This window comes from Neopelma chrysocephalum, unplaced genomic scaffold (assembly GCF_003984885.1).
Source record: "Neopelma chrysocephalum unplaced genomic scaffold, ASM398488v2 Primary Assembly neopelma1_89, whole genome shotgun sequence".
Classification (NCBI taxonomy): Eukaryota; Metazoa; Chordata; class Aves; order Passeriformes; family Pipridae; genus Neopelma; species Neopelma chrysocephalum.
In genome coordinates this window covers 135,812-152,790 of record NW_020897751.1, presented here as the reverse complement: position 1 = coordinate 152,790, position 16,979 = coordinate 135,812, and the positions used below count along the sequence as shown (strand labels likewise).

The 16,979-nt window shown below is 50.8% G+C and overlaps 1 protein-coding gene across 9 annotated transcripts in view; it reads left to right on the top strand.

Moving 5' to 3' along the window:
- Positions 1-15,444, top strand: part of ASCC1 (activating signal cointegrator 1 complex subunit 1) — a 34,629-nt gene extending 19,185 nt beyond the window's left edge. For 3 of the 9 annotated variants that reach the window (XM_027692892.1, XM_027692895.1, XM_027692893.1), the window contains exons 9-10: positions 90-169; positions 14,203-14,718. In XM_027692892.1, the coding sequence (XP_027548693.1) occupies positions 90-169; positions 14,203-14,328 (206 nt within the window). In that variant the 3' untranslated portion in view covers positions 14,329-14,718. The other 6 variants (XM_027692896.1, XM_027692891.1, XM_027692897.1 and 3 more) reach the window with 6 other exon arrangements.
- Positions 15,445-16,979: the final 1,535 nt, after the last annotated feature.

Below are 16,979 nucleotides of genomic sequence, written 5' to 3'. Positions count from 1 at the left end.
TTTGGGGAGGGAGAGAGTGGGGGGTGAAGTACAGCACACAGAGTTCTCCCATCTGAAGCTCATTCTGGTGGTGGCTTTTCTGTCTACAGCTGAAGAGCGAAACAACACAATGACTGGTAAATCATCTTTCAAGGAGCGGGAGTCATTTAATGGCCGAAATATCCTCAAGGTCAGTATGAAACAATTAGGGAAATGGGCCCAGCTGTGGATACTGTATAGCCAAAAGAGGTTGAAACACCTCTTCAAGACTTCTTTTGTCTTAGGCTTATGGGATCTCCTGTGAGGGGGGGGAAATCTGTTTAGAAAATAAACAATCCAGATCTCTGGTAATTGGGAGCATTACAGTATTTAACAGAAGCATTCCTGAAGCTGCTGAGGCTCAGAGCAGGAATATGTAGCACGAATGCTAAGTGGGTGTTCATGTTGTCATTTACCTCATTCCTGTTTTACCCTGGAGACTCAGGCTCTTGTTGATTCCCAACCCACCAGAAAGAAGCACTTTGTTGCTCTTGTTCTACTCATATATATTTATGAAACTAAACCCGACTCTCATTTCACTTATTCTTTTCTTCTTGTTTTTAATCTCTGCTATTGATTTGCATGGGTTTGCTCCAGAAAAATAGCAGGTAGCAGTAGGGAGTCCCACCAGCCAGGATCTGAGGGCTTTGGTAGTGATCAGAGCATGGAAAACATGATCCTGCAGATTGTGGAGGTGGATAAGGCTTGAGGGGGAGCATCCCACAGCCTCCCAGGCTTTGCCAGCCAGGATTGGGATGCAGGCAGCCTCTGCTGCTCATCCAGATGGCTGTGGCAGAGTGGGGCTGTGGTCGCTTGACCCCTACAAGTGTCCAGAGAGAAAAGAGATGCACAGAGGAGCAGAAATGGGAAACAGCACTGGGTTGTAAGCAAATTTGCAATCCTCATTGTGTGAGAGGATTTTGTTGCAGGCAGCTCTGATAAGAGGGAGCCAGGACAATGCATGGATACATTTGGGAACGTTTAGGAGATATTCTGGCAACAAAGAAACATGAGAGAGGATTCAGCCTGGGTGGGAGCTGGACGGCCCAGAAAGACTTCAGAGTCCTCCCAGAGGAGGGAAAGGGTGTTCTTTATTTGTATTTACAGTTTTAATAATGTATTAGGCAGTGGATGCAGGGGGGTGTGAAGGCAGGGAGTGGAAGTGATTGATCTCCTCTGTGCAGAGGACAAACAAAGGGACAAAATTAGGTTAAGCTCTCATTGTCCTCAGACGGTCTGTGCGAGCGGTGTCATGACTCAGCGTCGCCACACGTTGGGTGTGCGGTGTGAGACTGCAGTACTGCGAGCTGGAGCAGGAAAGCCACAGGCACGGTCCCCTTCCTAACGTGATCTGCGAGTTTTGGTTAGCTCCCGGTGTGGGAGAGCCGGCCCCGGGAAGTGGAGGTGTGTCAGGAGCCCTGAGTGCCTGCAGGGACTCGGCTTGCACGGCGGACGCCTTCACTGCTTTCTCTTGCTTCTGTTAAAATTGGCCTCAGGCTTTACAGAAACATCAGATCAGACTGGGGGTCTCCCTCAGTGCTCCTCGTTCCGTTTGTGATCGGGAAGGCATTAACGATGCTCCCTCTGCTGGTCACACCATTTGTGGGGTCCGAGGATCGGGGCGGGGGGGGGGTGGTCTTGTGGTGCTCAGAAATGCGACTGCCCTCCCTCCGAGGCTGCTCCTTATTCTTGATGCTCTCGGCAGTACGAGCCAATGCATTTTTAAAGCTCCTAATTGATTTTGTACTGACGTAGCCGAAGGAGCTGCTGGCTGTTTGGACTGTTGGTAATTACTTCAAAGCCTATCTTGCCGCAAGAAATGTCATCCTCCTCTCCCACCTCCACCACATTTCCTAACCTGCTCGCTTCCTATTTCCCTTTGGTCTCCCACGTGCCTGCAGCAGAACGCCCGTTGGCATTAATTAATTACATGAGTCATAAATAGCTCCAGGCTTCTTACCGGAGGAGCCCAAGCCTCAGCGAGCCACTGATGCATTCCAGCGTGACCTTGCAAGGATGTGCCCGTTCCCTCCCAGCCCGCTTTTATATCCATTATTTATCTTGTGCTCGGGGAGGCTGCCCTCTCACAAAGTGGCTTCATTAACTTCTGCTCTGGGATCTAGAGACGGGCTGTTAATGAATATGGCTGCAGTTAGGCAGGGTGGTGGGAGGGAGAGCCACGTGTGATTCCAGGTGGTGGGACTCTGCCACAGCCGTGCTGAGTGGCCATGTTCCCACTTGGAACGCTAACAAAGCGTGGCTACTGGCAGGAGGGCATGAAGTGGGAAAACTCAGGTCTCATTCCTCTCGTTCCCGTAGTGCAGCCAAAGGCTTTGCCGAGCAGAGGGCAGGACCTGAGCTATGGGAGCAGGGATCACCACAGAGACACCTTGGCTCTGCTGCTCCCGGCTGAGGAGGCTCCCCGTGGTCAGAGCTGGGGGGGTGTGTGTGCAGATGCACTGGCAGCACATGTTTGCTGATACCATGCCTGCGTTACCCCAGGCTCCAGCTGGTATTTTGCTTTCAGCTGAACTAATCGGAATTTTATTTAATAATCCTTTGTTCTACCCGTTCCGCAGAGTTAAACACACACTCCTATTTGTGCTAATAAATGGCTGTGCAGGCCGGTACCTTCCCACACTGCTCAGAAAATAGATTCTGTAGGATGAGTTGCTTTGGGGAGTTTAAATTACTCCTGTCTTGAAGAATATCCGTGAAAAAGGCTTCCTGGCATAGGTGGAGCTGAGAGCCCAAGGGATTGTGTGACCCAACAGATTTGTGTCTCACAAAGCTCTGGCATTGCGCTTGCCTAGCCTAGTCCCAAAAAGCTGGAGATGCTTCGTGGACCCCTTCCCGTGGAGCGGTGTGCATTCCTTCTAGGCTGGCTGGGGGCTTTGAACATCCCAGTCACGTACCGGAGTCGCGCTCCGGTCGGGAGCAAAGTGTCTCATCTCTTGGAGAGCGGAGGGAGGAGGCAGCGATTCAGGGCTGAGAGACATCCTGAGGCAGCTCCTTCCCCAGGGCGAGGGCAGGGCCGGGCCCAGGAGAGGTGCTGGTTTGGCAGCCCCCCTGCCCTACCTGCTGCCGTGTCCCCGTGCCCTGCGTGGCAGCTGGCACAGCACTGGCACGGTGCTGGCACGGCGCTGGCACGGAGGCGGCCGGGGCAGCTGCCGGCACCTCCGGAGACGGGGCTGCGCTGCCTCCGGGCCTTTATTTGTTTCGCTCAGTGGAAAAAACCCCCAGGGCTGCAGTGAATAAATAAAACCAAACAGAAACGCGAAGGGACCGCCTGGCCAAAAATTTCTGGGATGCGTTTGAGGGAAAGGAAGGCTTGCAGGAGGGAGAAAACCACCTGGGCTCTCACTGGTTTAAAATGGAACGATTTTTGGCTCGAGCTGAGGTCTGAGGAGTGAAAGAATGGCCTTTGCCACATTCAGACAAGAAGGAAGCAAATTTTTGAGTACAGAAAAAGCTGAACCTGCCGCTTAGCACAGATCTGTGCATTAACAGCTTACAAGATTAAATATTGAGGGAACAGCTACTGAGGTACAGCAGCAGAAAGCTGCACATCTGATGTCTTAGGGCATTAGGGGAGACTTTAAGCTGGGATGGAAGACTGGGAACTGGATCAGCTGAGGCAGCGACACATGCTGCCATGCCCTGCTCCAGCAGTGGGGCTCTGGGAGTGCTCTGGGAGGGCTTCTAGGTCAGACAAGGCATAATTCGATGAAGCTCCTTTTCTTTTTAGGGCTGCATTAGGGTATTAAATTATGGGACTGTATCTGCTTTCACTTAGAGCGGAGGAAAGTGCATTTACTGGCTGATCTACTGGAGAGCTGACGTAGCAAAGGAATTTGGTGGTGTTCTCTGTGACTGTGCCTGTCCTGCTGGGTAAGAGCAGTGGCATGCAGCAGTTCAGTTTAAGGCATTTGAGGCAGTGCCGTATAGAGAGATACAATGAAAAAGAAAAACCATGGCCCTCAAAATACCCCAAGACCATCAAGCACTAAACAAATAAACACATGCCCCTGTTTAGAGCCAACTCCACTTGCAGTTGAGGAGTGTGTCTCACGTTCTGCAGCCACTGGAACCCAGGCCTTTTGTGTAACTTTTGCTTGTGGATTTAAGGAGGCTGAGTCTTTTCCTGATGTACTTTTTAGCTGAGGTGAAATCAAAGGGCCAAAGAACTGGCATTAAGTGAGGATCAAGACTGCCTGGTGTTTGGAAAGGGTAAGAACATCTTGTTATCCTCAGTGAGGTGGTAAAGGTGTAGATCTGAAGTAGGACTGGCAACTGGAACAAACACTTAACGGGAGGTGGCTGTTTGGAAAGTTCAGAGTTAAAAATACCAAACAAAAAATCCACTGGGGTGAGAAGAGACTGAATAAGAGATTGTGGTGCAACATCATTGTCTCAGAAATAAGCCAGTGCTTTTCCTCACCTCGGTTTTAGAGAAGAATCAAAAGCACAAATGAAAGGCTGCGGTGCCGCTTTGCAGAGGGGAGAATTCCTGCCTTCAGCTGTGACCCTGCCATTCTGGAGAGATACCGGAACGATCGAGGGGGCTCAGCAGTGTGCAATTAGAGCAACAGTGGGATGGCAGGATGTGACAGTTGAGCAGATGAGATTGGAGATCATTTGTATGATCATGGGGAAAAAGAAGGAGATTAAATTGGGGTTGCTGTGAAAACGCTTTCCTATGAATTATATATTCTTCAGGGGGAAAAAAGGCATATTCATGTTATTTGCGTTCAATGAAACAGGAATTTGATGTGGCATTTGAAAAATCAGACTAGACAATAGAGGAAAAACGTCTTTGTTGGAGTGTTTGGGCCTTGGAGGCAGCACTGGAGGTGTTGAGGGGAAGCTGAGCTGCTGCACTGAGGAGAATGCAGTGCAGGAGGTGCAGAAGGTTTGTGCTACCTCTGTGTGACAGGGATCTGTTTGATGACCTTACCAAGAAGGGGAGAAGCCTCTTTGTTTTCCTTTCAGAGGTGCTCAGCATCTCTCTGACTAATTTTAGCAGGGACTGTGAGTGCTGGAAGAGGGAGGATTTGTTGAGAGGGCTATAAAGTTTCTGAATTCTCTTGCCCCTGCACCGCTGCAGCCCCATCCAGCCCAGGGGCTGAGCCCTTTCAGCAGTGCTGTGGGTGCCTCTGTCTCCCACCCAGTGGGCATCCTGCCTCCTCATTTCCCTGAGATCCCTGTTCTGCCACCATCCAGCCGAGGCAGCATCACCTCTTTGATCCTAGGAGGACAATTTTTCTCCGTGGAGCTGGCAGGGGTTGAATTACAGCAGTGCCTTAGTAGAAGGCAGGGACCCAACACATTAAATGTGCAAAAAACCCAACCCACTGATTAGCAAAAGTAGGCAGTTCATCCCAAAGGTGCCATGACCCTTCTGCTGGATAATTTTCCAGGTCTGTCCGAGTTGAATTACTGGCTCTGTAGCCAGACTCCTCCTTCTGGTGGCTCAGTGAGCAGAGCGAGCAGGTCACATTGATGGGAGCTCCTGGCCGTGGTATTCCCGGATGCATCTCGAGCCTCCTGGCATCTCTTCAGCAAAGCCAAAACCCAGCTCTTAAAAACTGTTGCTGCGTTTGCTATAATAGGAGCCACGGGAATGAGGCTTCTTTGGAGAAATGCAGTGCTTGATTATTAATTTCCTTAAGTTGTACCATAAATCCCTCATGTTTGAAGCATAGCAGGGTCTGGGAAATTATTGGAGCCTTTAACATGCTGGAAGGGTTTTTTATTCTTGTCTGAAAGATGTGCAAAAATCTGGTAACCTCCAAATGTCCCACTTGTATTTGTTTCTTAGTTTGCAGAATGCCTTTCACCATAGCAACTAGGGTCTGATTTCCTCAAGCGCATGAATTTTCATGGATTTGTGGCAGGGGGGAACGGACCCAAACCCCTGAGCTAAAGCAAAGGTTTTGCAGTGTGGCAGTGGCAGGAGCACTACTGGATTTGGCTTGTGAAGGAGGCAGGGGACCCTGGAGGGACAGGATCTGAGCTGAACAAAGGCCTGCACCTGGCCCCAGACAATTCTATCTGCAAAAGAATCCAGCCTGACAGATTAATTTAGACTATTGCTGAATGTCACCCTCCCCACTGCTGCATCACCCTCTGGCAGCTGAGGTGGCTTTGTTCCAGTTTTACGAGGAGCTGAGGTTTCACATGGCAGCAGTCAGGGAGGGATCAGCCGCTTCCATGTTCACAGAGCCAAAAACCTCGTACCCTTCCCACCCGTGGGGGTCAGAAGGGTGTTATGGGCAGCATGAAATGTGCTCCTCTTCGGTCTGCAGGTGAAACCCAGCTGGGGAGAGGCAGGAATATTGTGTGAGCAGGAGGGAAGGGAGCTCCAAAGGATCTGGAGAAATCAGGTGGAAACAAACAGGCTGCTGCAAACAAGGGCGGGTGGAGGAGGGAGCAGTGGCATCAGTGTAGGGTGGAGAAGTGCCTCGGTACCAACCCCATGGGCCAGGGTTTGGGTTAGGAGGGGGTCTCTGGAAATACAAGAAAGAGGCAAATGTCTGCAAAGTAAACCTCTGACTACGCTTGGCTGAAGGGTTCAAAGAGGGTGGGTGCAAAGAGCCCAGGGGGCAACAATAAGATAATTGGAGGGGTAGAAAATGTCTGCAAGCTGGGGCTGGAAAGACTTAAGAGTTGTTTTGAGTTAATAAAGGGAAGGAGGGCAGCATGTGAAGGTTCAAGTAGTGTATCCACTAGTATCCAGTAGTGGATACTTTGTCCTCCATGCTCTGAGGGTAGAGGGATAAATAATGCGCTTAAGTTGCAGCAAGAGAGCAGGAAAATCCTTGGAAAGGGAAGGACAATGAAGTACTGCTCTAGAGGAGCTGGGAAATGGGGACCCTGGTGGTTTTGAGGGAGCAGAGATGTTAGTCCAGGTTCTGCCACCAAGGAGCTCCTCCTCCCTAGGGGAAGGAGAGGACAGTGGAGCTGATGACCTTCGCTGGTCCTTTCTTCAGCTCATCACTTTATGATTCCTACGTGGAATGCATGCAGAACTCCCAGGAGACAGCATCTGTGAACGTACCAAGAGCTTCTTGGCATTTATGTGGCATTTACTTTGGCTCAGGAAAATAAAAATATGAAAAAGAAGCCTCCCATCACATGCCTTGGATCTTTCTCCCTGAACTCCGTGTGTGCTGCATCTTCTTACTTTGGTGGTACTTTTCCAGAGAGAGATGGTTATATTGTTATTGCTTCCCAAGGGATTTTCCAGTGTCACAGAGGAGATACTCCTGAAGTGGGAGGTGGGACTTTTATGACCAAGATTTTGTCCTTCCTGAAGTCTGCAAGCTTTATTCTTCCCAAAGGAGATGAGGTGAAAGGGCCTCTGCTGCTGCCTTTTAAACCTGCCAGAGGCTGAAAGAAAAGGAGAGGGGAAGGACTGTTCCTCATGTTGTCCGTGTGGAAGGACTGGGTGCTATATTGGGGATGGAGAGACACTCCAGAGCCAGCTGCACGCTTGCAGAACAGAACCATCTGCAGCTCTGAGGCTGGTGCTCCTGGCGATGGCCCCGGTGACATCCGGCCTTCCCTGTCCTTCCTAACCCTCCCTTCCATCCCTGGGACTCCACACGACGGCTTCATCCTATGACACCTGGGCAGGACTGCAAAATGTTGGATCCCCAGCCAGCGGTCCTTCAAAAAAAGCCATGGAAAGGAAGCAGTTGCTAATTTGGAGAGGAGGTTGGGAATGCCGGGAAGAGCCGCCTCGCTGGATGAGTGCCTGCCTACCTGCTTTTCCTACGCTCCTCGTGCATTATTCCTGGCCAGCTTCCAAGCACAATTAAACCTCTGACAGATAATCATTGGCGGAGTGCTGTCCAGGGTGAATAATACAGGAATCAGGTATTTCTTTTTTTGGCACCAAATTGTTTCAGAAAACACATTTTGAAAGGCAAAAATAGAAGGAAAAAGAATGTGTTCATTGAACAAACTCCCCAGGTCCTGACATGGTGCCTGGTTGTGTCTCGTCTTCTGGGGGCCACCAGGAGCTTTGGTTGGGGTTTGTCTGTTGTAGTTTTGGGGGAGTTTAGGTCACAAATGGAAGGGGGCTTGGTGCATTTTTTGGAGTGAGGAAGAAGGAGCTCTGCCAGCATGTGCTGCAGGCTGGGAACTGGGGCAGCTGTGGAGGTAACAGCCTTCTGCAGAGGGCCTGGCAGGGCTGTGAGGGAGTGAGGCACACTGAACAGGTAGGTGGGATCCAAAAAGCAGAGGACTGGAGGCTGTGGATTGTGCAGCAGAGGAGGTTGATCAGAAGAGCTCTAAGGGATGCAGTTTACTGGAGTTCGCTCGCTTAGTGCGCTCGCTTAGAGTCCATCAGTGTTTCCCAGTGTTACTTGCACATTTCAAGATTTAATTTTTTTAAGATTTTTGATCCATCCGTGGTTCTTTGCCATTTCCTCTATCAATCCTTTTTGCCTGGTGCTGATATCAGCTCTGTAACCCAGCAGTTTGCCAAGGAGTCAGTGCCTCCCTGCTGTATCTGGCATGGGAACCGCAGTTGTGCTTTCGCCAGATGATTTGGAAGGGCAACTATTCTCTGCTCTTCTCCAGTGTTTTCCATCCCAAGCTGTGGACGTATTACAAGCATTAATTCAAATGTATCATCCCTTATGAGATGGAAAAATACCCAGGGGAGGGTGCGGAGAGTCTGCAAACAGATGTGATTTGTTGCTCCATGTTGAGGCACCTCTTCAGAAACGCTGCTTAATTTTTCTCCGTGCTTGTCAGCGGGTGCCTGGGATTTTGTTTGTTCCTTCCCTTCCCCGAAGGGGACAGCAGCACCATAGCATGCTGATTTCCCACGGAAAGCAGCCTCCCATCCCTCCTGGCTTCCTGAGCCGTTCCTTCAGGGATGGGGACACGCTGGGATAGCGGCTGCTGGCGGGTGAGCTGGGGAGTGTTGTCACTGAGTGCAGAGCAGATGAAGCTCTGAAGGCTGCGGCTGCTCCGAAGCTCCACTTCAATCTCCTGGTTGGGGCTCTCTGTGCGCTGCTGGACCCCGTTCCCAGCGCTGGCCTGGCTGTCAGAACTCATCTCCTGCACGTGTTCTCCCGTGGAGGCAGAGCCTGGTGGCACCCAGTGCATTCCCATGCCTTCCTGGATGGGATCTTTGGGTGGATAAACGCCTTCAAGCCGGGCGGAGCAGAGGAGCAGGGAGTGCTGGCATCCCGTCCTCAGCGTGGTCCGTGCAGCAGCAGTGACAGTGAGCTCATCCACAGCCGTGGGCTCCCGGAGCTGTCAGCCTCTTCCTTCCTGCCTCTCAGAAGTTCTTAATTTCTGTGTTTGTTCCAGATACGGAAAACAGGACCCCCCTCAGCTCCCTGCCGGGTTTGTGAGGCGGATTGGTCACAGCCTAATGACATTACACGGCTCTGCTCGCCCACAGCGCCGGCCCACCGGGGACACTTGTGTGCTGCTGATCTGTAATAGCCCAGCCCTGAGGCACTGCTTCCCGCGGCTGGAGTTCACAGCAGAACTCCCCCCAGTCCGGGGAGGGGTGTGGGGGTGTGTGGGGGTGTGTGTGTGTGTGCTTAGATCCATTATATCCCGTGGTAATGCTGCTCTTTGGTGGGAATTTTTAATTGCAAGGCAATTAACAACAAGTCGTTGCTCCCTCGGCGTTTCTGAGCACTGATGCTCTCAGCAGAGCTGCTTGGACTTTTTATGAATTCAGGATGGGTCTTTTTTTTTTGGCTGACTACCGTAAACGACATAAGGCTTTAAAAACTGATCAATAATCCTGATGGTCGCAGCAAAATCCAGGCCAGGCTGTGTGAGTGCGAGCCAGAGATTACGTGAAGGAAGTTTTAAATACCTCTGACTCTCTTCCCTTCCCTGGACTTTTGTCCTCCTGTTGCCCAGTGCTTCTCCAGCTGAATCCATTAATATTTCTCATGCTTGTTGAGCCCGTGACAGGTGATTTTAAAGCCCTGGTTTGTGTTGGCATCTCTGCTCTTCATAACAGGAGCTGAAACGTGTTGCCGCTGTCCTTACATGGTTTAGCACCATGATTTATTACTGTTGTTTCCAGGTTGGAACACAGAGGTGCTGTCTCATTCCCGGAGGGTTGTCTGTGGGAAGCAAGCCCCCCCAGGAGGGCAGCTTGACAAACACACTTGGGAACAGGACATCGTTTAGGTGCCTGTTTTAACTGCTTCACTGAGGAGTCATTCTCCTTCACTTTTGGGTGTCTACATTGCTTCAGCAAAACCTACTTTACATGCTTAAAAGGGGGGGAAAAATGCGGAAAAGAGTCATCCTGGTTTTGATTTGTTGCTCTGCCTTTGATGAGAAGTTGTTGTGGTTTGGGGGCTGAAGTTTGTACAAGCAGTTTTGGCTCAGGTTTGCAAGGAGCGAGCGGTTTGATGTGTGATTCCATCTCTCCCAAAACAAGTCTTCAGCCTCTTGTCTTCCTTCAGAAAATGATTGTCTCGCCCCAAGGGAGCCCTGCTGTGTAATTTGTGGGTAATCGAGGGGAACGGACCTCAGAGGGAGAAGAGTTTCCAGCATCTGAATGGAATTGTCTTAAATGGGAGAAATTGGGGTATTAGAAATTACAGGTGTGCTGCTGGCTTTTCCTGGCTCAGGATAAATGACTCTGGGGAAGAAGTGGAGGAAAACTTGCTTTCTGGGAGCTACTGCAGGGCTGCCTGCCTTTCATCATTACCTGCACGGTCGTGTCCTTGGATCTGGCCCCCTGGAAGGGAGAGAGAGGGAGAGGGAGGAGCTATTGCTTGTGGTAGTTTGCAGACTGACCTGTGAAACGTGGGTTATCCATCGACCAGTTCTCTCCCTCTCTTAGGCACTCCTGGCTTTCAGGAAGGGCAGCGTGGCTGTAGGCTCTACCATGCCCTGCAGATCCCGGGGTGCTGCTGCCAGGAGGGTGCTGTGCCCTGCAGGCACCAGCTCTCTCCCCGTGGATCCCCCGTGTCCTTCCAGGCATCCTCACTGAGCTGTTCCTGAGCCTTTGGCTGTGGTTTGAAAGGCAGGGCACATCCCTGGCGTGTTTTCTCGGAGGTGCTGGGTCTGGGGTTAAAAGTTAACAACGCTCTTTCCTTATTCCATTCTAATTCAATTTGGGAAGGCAGCAGGGAGACAGAGGGCACTTAGTCCTCTAAGTGCTATTCCCTTGATGGGAGTTAGTAGCTCCTGCAGCATGCGTGGTGTTGATTTTGTAAGCTGACCTTTACCTCCATCAGGTTCATTCTCATTTGTAATACTTAAAGAAAAAAATCCCAACCTCTTATTTATTCTTTCGGCATCGAGCACCGTAAATCCTTCGGTGTGTTTGGATTTGTAGAATTACTGTGCTTTTGCTGAGCCTTGTGTCCCACTCCAGTCAAATGACACAGCTTTTGGTGACTATGATGGTGTTTCTCCTCCTCCTCTCTGCCTCCCTTCTGCCTGCTTCTGATCCACACCTGCTCATGCTCCCTGCAGCCTTTACAGGGAAAGGTGGGTCCTTGGCAACTGTGGGAAGGGACAGGAAAGGGAGCTGGGCAGTCTTAGGGTTATCAGCCTTGGCTTCTGAAGTGCAACAACCTCCAGGTACCTTCTTTCCTGGTGCAGGATTAAAACTGCCATAAAATGCTTTTCCAGGAGGCATTTCATCAGCTGTGCCACAGGCCTCCTCCAAAACCGGAGCGTTTCCGTGGTGGCTGGGGAGAGGGGGGAGTTATAAATATCTTTCTCAGCTCTGCTTGGCTTCTCCCCAAGATAACTAGAAGTGAAAGTCAAAAGCAGAGGCTCGGCCTTCTAAAATCCCCGGGGACCTGAGCACAGGATGCTTTTGTGACAGGAAGCCAATTGCTGGTGTTTCAGGGGCCTTGGAGGATGATGTTTGAGGGGCCTCCCTCCCCTCTGCCCTAGGCAGGTCTCAGAGGTACAGTGATCTCCATGCCTGGTGGATTCTGTGGTGGGAAGCCTCAGGGAGCACGGGAGCATCCGTGAGAAGCCAGCCTGAAACAAGAACAACAATAAAAAAAAAAGTCTCTGCTTGTCCTCTAAATCTTGTAGCATGTTCACTCTCAGAAAGTACAGCCACATTACCAAAAATCAATAGTTCCAGCAGCATTCTCCCTGGGAAACACACAGATGCTTGGACACACGGGAGGTGGTGAGTCTTATAAAAGCCAAGGGAATTACAGAGTGCTTTGGTACAAGGGCTCTGCTGCACTTCTGGCAGTGCACAAATGGAGGGCCCTTGACCTGGGCAGTGTCTCCTGGGGCTTCCTGACCTTCCTTCTGCTCTCATGAGTCAGAGGCTGTGTGAGGCAAGAGGGGCTGAGGGCAACCAGGCAACCAGCAGCAGGACAAGAGGGCACGGTCTTGAGCTGTGCCAGGGGAGGTTTAGGTTGGATATTTGGAAGAAATTTTTTACAGAGAGAGCGATCAGACATTGGAATGGGCTGCCCAGGGAGGGAGGGGGTGGATTCTCCGTCCCTGGAGGTGTTTAAGGACAGACTGGATGTGGCATCAGTGCCATGGTCTGGGAACCACAGGGGGTTTGGATTGAGGGTTGGACTTGATGATCTCAGAGGTCTTTTCCAACCCGGCTGATTCTGTGATTCTGTGAAGGGTTTGTCTCATTAACTAATTTTTGCTTTGAAGTACATGTGTTTTGTAATAAAAACAGGTTGTGGTGTGCAGAGATAACATAAGCAAGTATTTGAAAGGCTCTTCCTTTGGCTGTTCTGTGTAAAGGTTTGGCTTTCAGTGCTGCTGATGGGTCCAGCACATCCCAGCATTTCATTTGTTTCCTTCACAGAATCACAGAATGGTTTGGGTTGGAAGGGACCTCAAATACCACCTCAGACCACCTCCCTGCCATGGGCAGGGACACCTTCCACTAGCCCAGGTTGCTCCAAGCCCCGTCCAACCTGGCCTTGGACACTTCCAGGGATCCAGGGGCAGCCACAGCTTCTCTGGGCAACCTGTGCCAGGGCCTCCCCACCCTCCCAAGGTAGAGTTTCTTCCTTATATATAATCTCAATCACTCTCTGTCTGTGTGAAGCTATTTCCCCTTGTCCTGTCACAGCCATGCCCTTGTCCCAGAGTTCCCCTTTTAGGCACTGGAAGTGGCCTCTTCCAACCTGCAGCGAGCCCTGGAGAGCAGAAAGTCATCCTTCCTTCTGAGGTCAACCAAAACAAAAAGAGAAAGGTGACCAACCCTTTTACTGCCATCTCTTATTAATGAGACATTTTATCCTGAGTCCTCCAACATGAGCGACGCAGGCTTTTGGGAACGTAATTAATCTTTAATTGTATAAATCTTTAATTGTATAAAATGGAGTTTGTGTGGCTGTAGTCATATCTCTTTTCCCTTTTCCTCCTCTCCCTGTTTGAGGTGCTTCCATAGCACAACTCCTTTTCAGCAGGGTGCTCTGCCCTAGGGCAGTGACTCCCTGGAGCCACCACAGACAGTGTTCCTTGAGGCCAGGCTGCTGCCATGGGGTCTCTTGCTCTGCCCCCAAGATGGGCAGGGAATCGCTTTCCCTAAGGCACTTTTGCTATGTGGAGGAGTGGCAGCAAACCCAGGAATTGTCCTGAAAGAAATCTAGCTGGTCTTCTTGTGGAAAAAAAAAAGGGTATTTGAAAAATAGAATACCCTTGGGAGAACCAACAAAAGAGCAGTTGTGCCCAAATCAGTGCCAGGCAGAGCCAAATGCCTCTTTGGAGGAGGTGAAGTGCAGCCTTTCAGATGCTAAGTAGGTATTTGGGATTTCAGTCATTCCCTGTATGGAGGAATTGATGCACCATTGGCTCCAGGAGGATTAACGTGTTGGCTTTCCTTAGTGCCTTCTGTAATGGCAGGAAGGGCTGTGGGACTGTCTGAGCCCACACCTGCAGGGACAGATAGAGCATTCAATAGGAGACAGATGGAATGGACACTCTGGAGATCTCCAGGGTGGGGAGATGTCACTGCTCAGGCCCTTGGTGACTCACAGCGCTCCGGTTAAGCAGAGTTTCAGAATTAGCATCTCCACTGAGAAGCTTTTCCTGAGGCACAGCCGTCGTTTCCAGGTAGAGCAATTTCCTGCATCTTAATGGAACGGGAGGAGCACTTTGCACTTGGACACGATGCCTTTCCAGCAATAATTTGGTGTAAGAAATTCTGATGTCATTTTTTTTTGGTCTGCTTCATAGATTGGATTAATGGGCAGGGCCACGCCCCCCGGGTGCCGGAGTTGGCTTGCTTTCCTTAATTTGCACTCAAGTCTTTGCCGAACAAAGACGGATTTGTTGAACAAAGCGGGGTCAGTGCTGGGATGAGGAGCCTTGTGCCTCCAGCCTGCTCGTTTGAATTAGGACTGAGCTGTGACTGTTAAGTCGTACGTCCTGTGGCCTGGATTGGTGAAAACCTCCTGGCCTCAATCCTTGCTCCTGCAGAGCCTGCGACCTCCAGAGCCACCCGGGGGTGGTGGCCTCGGGAACGGCCCCCCCAGGCTCCCTCAGTGACAGGCAGCAAAGTGGGGGAGAGCTTGAGCAGCTGCTGATAAAAAGAGCAAGACAAAAAGAGTAAAAGCACAGTCTTTAGGGGGGAAAATAATGTAAAGAATAGTTTCATTAACGGCAAAACAAATCTTTGAGTAGAGGCTTTTGGCAGGGCCAGCTCCTGCGGGAGAGCCTGGGCCAGCTGGAGGCTCCGTTTTTCTGCCTCTCACATGGTTTTTCTGCTCTCTTTCAGCTCTTTGAGAACTTCTACTTCGGAGAGGTGCAGCTGGACTCGGTGCGCCTTTCCCAGAGGTTCTCCTCGGACACCTCTGGCTACTACGCCACATCTGGGCAGCTGTCCTTCTCCTGAAGGGGCACCTCGGCTGGAGCGGGCCCTCCCTGCGCTCAGAGGCACACGGTTCCTTGCTGGAACGTTTTTAGGGGACAACAATCTTGGATGGGAACCTGGGAACTGCAAGCAGAGGTGCCTCATGACTCCTCAAAAGCACAGGAGCCATGGCATTTCCCTGCAGCTTTCCCTAACTGTACTGCCCGCCCTCCCTTTGGGAGTTGCCTGGGTCCTTCCTCCTCCTTTCCCCCTTGGTAACCAAAATGTCACAAAGTTGCCTGTTTGATGCCCGTTGCCTGTTTGTTTTCCAAGAAAACAACTAGAACTGTGTGGCTCTCGGAGCATCGCCAGTGTTTAAACGTGGCTTTATTTCAAAAGGAGGAAGTTTGTTCTTCAAATAAGTGTTTAAAATCCAGGAGAGCTTCCCGGAGCACGATCTAACGATATTGAGGTCAGGAGTTGCTTGGATCTCCAGCAGCGTGATGCCTGTGTGATGTAGATCTCCAAAATAAATTAATTCCCTTCAAAAGCAAAGTGTTTATCTCCTGTTGCATGGGTCGTTTCTGTAATTAAACTATGACAATAAAAAAGCATTGATGGTAAAAGCTCTTTCCAGTGACCGTTTCGGAGCGTGTCAAAAAACATACGCCTTGTGGGTGGTTTCTCCATTAAAAGCAGCACCAGGCTCTTTGATTCCATTGTGAATCCTTCAGACTTCTCAAGACGACTTTTTTTTTCCTGTAAATCTCCACATTTGGTAAAAATAGCGACACAGGCTTTCAACTCGCCCGGGGATGAACCCTTTGAAAAACGGAAGGTGCTGCTGTTTGAGTGTTTTGTAACAAAACAGGTGCTGTTGCCCACTCCTAGTTGCTTCCACAGATGTGGAATCACACTGCTGTCGAGGTGGAGCCCAGGGCTAGGGCTGCTCCAGCAGCACCCACTGTACCAGTGATCATTTTTTAGAGGACTTCATCCCATTTCCTCCCTCCAGAGCAAGCTGACTGCGTGGCCATGCACAACCAGTGCGTTTGGGATTTGGGATGGCTTTCCTTTTTTCCCCCAAGCCATTGCTGTTTGCGTTTCCAAGACCAAGCTGCCTGTGTCCTTTCCAGCCTGCCTGCCAGGAAATCAAATCATCTGTGCTTTTGCGGGGAGTTGAGCCACCGGGAAAGGGGGGATGCACTTCGGGAAGCTTCTGCCTGGTGGGATTTTAACAACTTACAAAGAAGTTGAGGCAAACATGGATTTTCAATACAGAAGGGCCAACTGGAGCATATTCCTCCTCTTCCCGCTTGTGTAAACATGTTTTAATGACAATTATTCCAGCAAAATGTGTGTGCGCTTAAAAATTGACACCTCACCCGATCCCCTTGGAGGACATTGAGTTTTCCCTCCATCCCGAGGGTCCTGTCAGGAAGAAAAGCTGGATGTGTGCTGGGACATCCCCAGCTGCAGCTGTGAAGGAGCTGCAGCCCGTGTGAGTTGTCACTTGTTGCCTACCCTGCTTTGCTCCTGCGGAGAGGGGGGAAAATCCAAAAGCAAAACCTTGGGATAGAGGTGGGAGTCTTCCCCAGAGCCCCAAAATGCCATGCTGGGATGGCCAAGGGATGAGGATCACAGGGAGAGGGGTTGGAGGATGGGGGACACAAGGTGAGGACATGGCAGGGATAGAGGATAAAGGATGGGCACATAGCTGGGACAGAGGGTGTGGGATAGGGATGCAGTAGGGACTGGGAAAGCAGGATGAGGAATACAGGATGGAGATGTGGAAGGGGACATGGCAAGGACCAGGGATGCAGGATGAAGGATGCAGGATGGAGGATGCAGAATGGAGACATGGCAGGGATGCAGGAGGGGAACATGGCAGGGACCAGGGATGTGGGATGAGCAGAGCGGGTGTGGCAGGGGACGCAGGATGTGGGATGGAGACTAAGTAGGGACCAGGGATGCAGGATGGGGGATGCAGAATGGAGATGGGATGGGGATGGGACATGCAGGATGGGGACATGGTAGGGATCAGGTATGAGTGGTGGAGGATGGTGGTGTGGCAGGTGTTGCAGGATGCAAGATGCAGGATGGGGACTGGTGAGGGACCAGGGATACAGGATGGAGATCTGACAGGGAGGGGGGATGCAGG